The sequence below is a fragment of the Peromyscus maniculatus genome, chromosome 23, assembly GCF_049852395.1.
Source record: "Peromyscus maniculatus bairdii isolate BWxNUB_F1_BW_parent chromosome 23, HU_Pman_BW_mat_3.1, whole genome shotgun sequence".
NCBI lineage: Eukaryota > Metazoa > Chordata > Mammalia > Rodentia > Cricetidae > Peromyscus > Peromyscus maniculatus.
The window spans coordinates 30,912,882-30,921,305 of NC_134874.1; the positions used below are offsets into that span (position 1 = coordinate 30,912,882).

The 8,424-nt window shown below is 35.8% G+C and overlaps 1 protein-coding gene across 1 annotated transcript; it reads left to right on the forward strand.

The window, feature by feature from the left end:
• The first annotated feature begins 1,321 nt into the window (after positions 1-1,321).
• Positions 1,322-8,095, forward strand: LOC143270408 (vomeronasal type-2 receptor 116-like). The gene is made up of 6 exons (XM_076560335.1): positions 1,322-1,395; positions 2,642-2,933; positions 3,300-4,106; positions 4,875-5,102; positions 6,187-6,310; positions 7,194-8,095. The coding sequence occupies exons 1-6, from the start codon at positions 1,322-1,324 to the stop codon at positions 8,093-8,095; spliced, it is 2,427 nt and encodes an 808-aa protein (XP_076416450.1).
• Positions 8,096-8,424: the final 329 nt, after the last annotated feature.

An 8,424-nucleotide genomic window follows, 5' to 3' on the forward strand; every position in this document is an offset into this window, starting at 1 on the left:
AACAAAATGCTATAAAATGAAAATGCAGAAGCAAAGTTAATGTAGAGAGTCTGAATCAGAATATAGACAATTAGGAGTGATGGTGAATTTAGGTCCTTGTGATATGATTGTGTTTTTATTGAAAGCTAGATGAAGTGCTAAGACTTCAGCACAGCGAATGTAGCATAGGAGATATAATCAGAGGGGAAAAGTTGGTAGATATTAGTATGTATTGACAACTTATTCTGAAACAGATAAAGCAAATATGGTGACTGATATCCATTTATAGGAGTGTATTTATGTGACTACATGAAGAAAGTATTTTATTTTGTTTTATCCTCTTTCTTGATTTTCCTCATATTTTGATAGATGCACATGTGCATGTTCTTCCTGATAATAATTAGAAAAAGAGCATAGAATGTGTGGCCAGAAATATGACTCATTACAGTAAATTTTGTGTATTATTCTCTAAATTTATTATACTTTCATGTGGTTCTAATTTTAGAAATAATAATTTTAGAAATAATAATATAAAATCCTATATATATATATATCCACATAGTGGGTATATATGTATATACATATATAGACATACACATATGTAGATTTTTCCTATTTTATATACTTTTAAATATGTATTTCAAGGAAACATATATTCTTTCATATTAATTCTGGTTATGAATAGGAGCAGGACACCTAGTTTCCTGGTAACGTACTTCTTAAAGTTGTTTTGTGAATGGACAATTATATCCCCTCTAAGTGATTACAAACAGACAATTTCTCTACTCGTGTGAGCATCATTTTTTTGTCACATTTACTTCAATGTAGAATTGACATGACAAGTCAAATGCAATTTTAACACTATAATTGTGAATGTATTTGTTGTATCCAGAACATGAAACAAATGCATATTTCTCACCCTCCCCCTTGAGACCTCCTTGTTACTTAGCTTCTCTGTGTCTGTGGCTTATAGCATCATTATCCTTTATGACTAATATATACTTATAGGTGAACACAAACCCAGTTTGTTTTCCTGTGTCCAGGTTACCACACTCAGGATGATCTTTTCTAGTTCCATCTATCTGTCAGCAAATTTCATGATGTTTCTGTTTTTAACAGCCAAATAACTCCATTGTGGTAATGTACCTCATTTTCTTAATTTATTGTTAAGTTTAAGGACATCTAGGTTGTTTGCAGTTCATAGCTACTATGAATTAAGCTTCTGGGAACATCATTAACCAAATGTCCTTGTCATATGATGTAGGATCTTTGGGTGTATTTCCAGGAGTGTTATAGCCAAGATTGGGGTAGATCTAGCTCCAATTTTTGAGAAACTGTCAAAATGGTTGTACAAGTTTGCACTCCAAAGAGCAATGGAGCAATTCCCCTTGCTCCACATCCTCAACAGTTTGAGCTGTCAGTTAAGTTTTTGATCTTAGCCATTCTGAAAAATTTAAGAAAGAATACTAGTGTTTTTTTGATATGCATTTCCCTAATGGCTAAGAATGTTGCACATTTCTTTAAGTGATTACCGACCATTTGAGATTCATCTGTTGAGAATTTTCTATTTAGATTGTAACCCATTTTTAATTGAATAATTGAGGTTTTTGATATTTAGTTTTCTGAGTTTTTAATAATAATTTGGATATCAGCCCTCTATCAGATATGGAGTTTTTGAAGATCTTTTCCCACTCTGTAGGCAGCCATTTTGTCCTTTTGACACTGTCCTTTGCCTTACAGAAAATTTTCAGTTTCAGGAGAATATATTCCATGATAATTGGAGTTCATAATGTTTCCAATTAGGTCCTTTATTCCTAATAAACATGTTTCATCTTAAAGGATGTAACATTTGCTTTGTAATTATTCTAAAACTTCTCACAATAATGTCCAAAATCTGCCACCAGGGTATTCAAGGTTCTAGTGTAATCCACTTTTCTAGTGAAGGGATAGAAAAAGAGGCTGGCAGATGAGGGAAAATACAAAATTCTGAGAAAAAACCCAAAGGGTCTGATTCATGCCTGTAGGCTATTAAACTATAAGAACCCCACTCAGTTACTCTGTTCTTCATTGTATGGTTCTAAGAAAGGAAAAGGAGATGGCACTGGTAGAAATAAAAGGTTGTTCACCGATATGTGCTTGGTTGGGGGACCCTCAACCCCCTCCAGGTTCATATCCAAATGTTGCTTTGGGGTTGATGCATGCAAAACTCTCAGGCATACCCATAAGCATCATTGATATTAATTAAAACAACTGAAATGCTGCAGCCTCTCCCTCTATGTACAGACAGTGTGAATGTGTTGTGGGGTCCCTGGGGTTTTACAGTACACATTAGGGGAGCCTTAAAGGATGGAAGTTGCCATTCGCTGTTAAAGCATCAAAGAATTAGGGGCATTTGTATGTGTTTCTACTTACCAGAAGATTCACGGGTATTATCAGTTCGAGTTAACTATTCTGTCCCGAAACTTTAGGTTCATCTGAGGCTTTTAGGTAATTAAATCACCACTTACTATATACCCTGGCATTTACAGTATAACCATTACCATGACAACAAAAATTATTGTTTGTAAATATATAACATAGAAGGTATGAGAGCCACTGCATCATACTGGTAGACAGTATGATATGAGTCTCATTAATAAAGAATGATAATCCCTCTCTGTAGGTACAAGATGAGGAGCTACCAGCTTTCTTTGGCCTTCATATTTGCCATTGAGGAGATCAACAGAAACCCTCACATTTTACCCAACACATCTCTAGGATTTCATCTCTATAATGTCCCTAGCAATCAAATGACAGTTCTTGGGGGAGCTTTTGCTTGTCTCACAGGATTTGAAACTGTGCGTCCTAATTATGAATGTAGAAGTGAGAAGAAGATTGCTGCTTTACTGACAGGAGCATCATGGGTAACATCTGCACTTATTGGGAGACTGCTGAATCTCTACAAGTATCCACAGGTGATGGATGTGGCTGTGAGGGAATAAGAAATGGGCATTAACTGCAGACATTTCAGATGTTTTCAAATGTAAGGAAGTGAGGTTGTGTCATTCATCTCTCAAAGAAAATAAATCAGGCATTTGGTAATGTAGCCCCATTTAGTTTTCTTGAGACAGAGAAGAGGAATAGGTTGGAGCCTGTAGTGAGTGTTTAGAAAATTCTGTGTCTTGTGAGAAACTGTCTATAATTGCCTTAGGAAACAAGACTGAGTTTATCACACCGTGTGCATAAGTTAGATTATACCAATCCAACGTGCCACCTTAGTTTTAAGATTGTGTTCTATGTCAATGTCTTCACTCATGTTTTCTATCTGAAATTTCCTTCAGCTTACTTTTGGGCCATTTGACACTATGCTGAATGACAGAAGCCAGTTCTCTTCTCTCTATCAGACAGCACCCAAGGACATATCTCTTTCACATGGCATTGTCATTTTGATGGTTCATTTCAGCTGGACCTGGGTGGGACTGGTTCTCATGGATGACCACACAGGGGCTGAGAGTCTATCAGACTTGAGAAGAGAAATGGACAGGTACAGAGTGTGTTTAGCTTTTGTAGAAATGATTCCAGACATCCCAATTATCTCCTACTATGAACCTTCCATAAAAACTCACCTGCAGATACTGAAATCATCTGCAAATGTGGTTATCCTTTATGGTGACCATGAATCATTACATGGTGCAATTATGATTATAGCAGCACATGTTTTGAACAGAAAAGTCTGGGTCTTGAAGTCACAATGGGATGAAACTACTCTTACTAAATCTTTCATATTTGATGCATTTCACGGGAGTCTCATTTTTGCACATCACCACACTGAGGTTTCTGATTTTAGGAAGTTTATCCAGACATACAATCCTTCCAAATACCCAGAGGACTATTTTCTTGCTCAGTTCTGGAACACATACTTCAACTGCTCTTTTTCTGGACCAGATTGTAAAATTTTGGGTAACTGTCTACCCAATGCTTCTTTGGATATGTTGCCAAAAAATGTTTGGGAAATGGATATGACTGAAGAGAGTTACAATTTATATAATTCTGTATATGCTGTGGCTCACAGTCTCCATGAGATGACACTCAAACAAGTACAAATTAACCCCCATGGAAATGTGGAGGTATATACCTTCCCTTGGGAGGTAATTTCTCTTTCTGTATATTTTATCAAAAGCACTGTGACATATTGAGTTTTAACAAAAGCACTAAGAACATGCTTGTACACTATGGCAGATTTTGCCAAAATGCACCTGAGAGACTGTATGTAATTTATCATATAGGTGTCATTGCAAAAACGTGTGTTCATGTTGACTGAGTGGCAATAACAAGGTTAAAATGTGTGTATGTCATATCTACTTTGTGTTACAATTAACCTCAGAATCTTCTCATGATAATATGAGCAACGTCCCTAAGTATATTTCATAATAGAAATAGGAGAACTAAATTCTAAATTTTCAAATGCTATTAGATCTTTATACTTTACATTATGAAGATAACATTGTTACCAAATTGATCATTTTAATACACTTCGGACATAAAATATCTATTTTCAAACAGAAAATCTGAGTAGATTATTTAAATATTTGGATGTGTCTAGCACTTAAAACTGTGGACATTTTCTTGAATCAATATGCATTAATTAAATCTTTCTGTTTATTTGCTTGATTGTTATTTTCTGTGTGTGTGTTTTGTGTGTGTGTGTCAAATCTTTCTTTGAAACTAACTGGCAGTAGAGAAACATGATATATTGATTTTTTGTCTTCATCCATTAAAATGTTGATAGCTTATTATAGCTTGCTACTTATGATAGAGATTTTGGACAATGCTTCATCAAGCATTGGTCTCATTGCTTCAAGTCCATTGAAATTTTCTGGGAATTACTTAATCATCAGATTATGCATCTCTTTTAGCTTCATCCTTTTCTCAAGAATATACATTTCAAAACTGGTGCTGGAAACATTGTAGTTTTGGATTCACAAAGGAAATTAGATGCAGAATATGATATTATCAACATCTGGAATTTTCCAGAGAGCCTCAGAAAAAAGATGAAAGTTGGAACCTTTTCTCCAAAAGCTCCAGAAGGGCAGGAACTGTTTTTGTCTGACCATATGATACAATGGGCTATAGTATTTACAGAGGTGGGCTGGATCTTATCTCATTGTTTTCATCTCTATGTCAATAAACATTTGTTTGTGGATGTAACGATTCTTGTTTTTTTACTCAGTGCCCATCTCAATGTAGAAAAACAATGTCATATGAGGAAGATTCTGTTGTCTTATTCTGAGTAATGGAATGGTTTATTTTCCATACTTTATTCTATGGGCACTTATTTGCAGTTATAAATATAGTGTCTATTTATTAAAATTTAATCCCTGCACTGAAACCAATTGACAAAAGCAATAATTAAGCCTCCAGATTAGGAAATATCAGTGCATGGCTATTTTGATTTCAGGCACTGAGCAATGCACAGTAGCATGGAGAGCACATATGCATTGGTTAATTCCTTGTCTAGCTGCTGAAAAGGAGGCAGTTTTTCTATGCATCACAACATACCTTAAGAACATAAATTTTACTTGTGTCACATTTGGGGTGAGCACTCGATAATAATTCAGGCCAAAAGCCTGAGAATGTGATTCACGTTGTATCTTCAGTCAGGAAGTAGATAGAGGTGAACACTGCTTTTCAACTCCCTTTTTGTTTTTCTTTCAGTCCTTACTAACAACCAATGAAATGTTGCTGCATAATTATAGAATATAACTTCCCACTTCTAGTGCTATAACAAGATCATCTCACATGGAAAGTCACAAAGATTAGTTTATATGATAATTCTGAATCCTGTCAAGTTGACAAATATAAATTAAGCAACACCATTGGGAAACAAAGTTGCTCACTCCATCTCTGAGAAAGTACAGAATAGGATCAGTATGATATTACAGTTGCCCACTATGATATATCCTCAGTAAGCTAACGTCTTATTTTTTCCTACCATTTATATTTCCACAATCCTTCAGATTTCTGTTGCATTTGGATAATTGTTGAAACAAATTGAACTTCATAGGGTATACTACATTGAAATGATAAGCAATGCAACAAAAAACCTGAAACCTGCAAATAATAGATATGGAAACTTTCTATCTCATTATTCAATATGGAAAAACAACAGTTTTATTGTTTTACAAGAGTACATTCCTGAATATTTTCTCTTCTATATTTACTTTCCAGCTTCCTTACTCTGTGTGCAGTGAGAACTGTGTTCCAGGATTCAGAAAATCTCCCCAGGAGGGCAAGACTGTCTGCTGCTATGATTGCATTACTTGTCCAGATAATGAGATTTCCAATGAGACAAGTAAGTGTCAGACTCAATGGGGAATTTCTCACCTCTAAACAATCTTCTGCAAAGTCTAAGAAGGTAGAAAAGTTCTGAGAATGAACATTTGAGATAAGTCCCCTTCTTCTTTCAGTTAGAATAAAAATGTGTTGGTTCATTTTATCCTCATTTTAATTGATGCTCAGGCCATTGAAACTCATACTTGATGTATGTTATTGATCCTCTACAGTCATTGTTGATTTCAGAAAACAACTTTACCAATCACAGAATAGTCTGCTTTATTTCACCATGTCATTAACATGCACACACGCACACATAAAAACACATGCATGTATGTATGCACACACACATACAGGCACGAACTCATGTTAAATAGATCTTTTCTCTCCAGAAGTGATTAAACAGGTTCACACAGGAAGTCCTTTCAGGTTTCAAGAATCTAATAATTCTCATTCCACAAGCACTGTCAGAGAATGAACATATTAGAGTATTCAATAAACACATGGGAAAATTGCTAAATTTGAGTCTGATGGCTGAGAACAATATTACAAGACAGAAATTTCAGTGATCCTATAATCCAGTTACGTTATGTAATTTAATTCAATAACATGACTATATGAATAAATAAAAATGCATTTATCACTTAATTGAAATATATTTAAGTATAACAATATAATAGATAGACTTGTTCACCTTATGTGCAACAAAGAAGATAGGCAATATTATCCTGGAATGATTGATTAGCGAGCATTTGGGAATTTTCACTATAGAGGACTGATTTACTTGAGTCTTGAACAAGACAGGAAGTGTGAGCAAATGCAAGACAAATGTTGCTGGTTCATGGCTTGAGATAAAAGGTCAACCTGAACAGAGAATCACAATAACTTTAATTCCTTAATAGATATGGACCATTGTGTGAGGTGTCCAGAAAGTCATTATGCAAACACAGAGAAGATCCACTGCCTCCAGAAAGTAATGACATTTCTGTCCTATGAAGACCCTTTGGGGAAGGCACTCACTTGCTTGTCCCTGGGCTTCTTTGCATTAACAGCTGGTGTTTTGGGGGTCTTTGTGAAGTACCACCACACTCCCATTGTCAAGGCCAACAATCAGGCTCTCACTTATATCCTGCTCATCACTCTGACCTTCTGTTTTCTCTGTCCATTGCTCTTCATTGGCCATCCCAACACAGCCACCTGTATCCTGCAGCAGAGCTCATTTGGAGTCCTTTTTACTGTGGCTCTCTCCACAGTCTTGGCCAAAACTATTACTGTGGTTCTGGCTTTCAAGATCACATTTCCAGGGAAACTGATAAGGTGGATAATGATATCAAGGGCTCCTAATTTCATCATTCCTGTCTGCACCCTTATCCAACTTGTGCTCTGTGGAATTTGGCTGAGCACCTCTCCTCCCTTTATTGACTCAGATGCTTACTCTGAGCATGGACACATACTTATTATATGCAACAAAGGCTCCAGTATTGCCTTCCATTCTGTCCTAGCATACCTCTGCTCCATGGCACTTGGGAGCTATACTATGGCTTACCTGTCCAGGAACTTGCCTGACACATTCAATGAAGCCAAGTTCATCACTTTCAGCATGCTGGTGTTCTTTAGTGTGTGGGTCACGTTCCTCCCTGTCTACCACAGCACCAAGGGGAAACTCATGGTGTCCATGGAAGTCTTCTCCATCTTGGCTTCCAGTGCAGGCCTCCTAGGTTGTATCTTTCTCCCCAAGTGCTATATTATTTTGTTCAGACCACAGAGGAATGTGCTTTATCATGTCCAAAACAAAGCACCTTAAAAGGAAATGTGTAACTTACAACTTAGTTTATGATTTCTTAATTACACAGAAGTCTTCAAGCCTGTTTAGCACAAACCCAATTTTCAGAGATCATATAGCAATTAAGATTTTGTATAAAATGATTTCATTTATTGATGAAATCCACCCTTATTCTCTCATCTAATATTTTCTACATATTTCTCTAAATTTAAAAGCTTATTTCTATAAAAATTGATCGTCTCTCTGAGATAATATTAAAGAATAGATGAATGGGACATGAATGTATTCTTCACTTCCTCAACATTGGGGAACTTTGCCTTTATAGCCCCAAACTTTTTCATATGTATCCA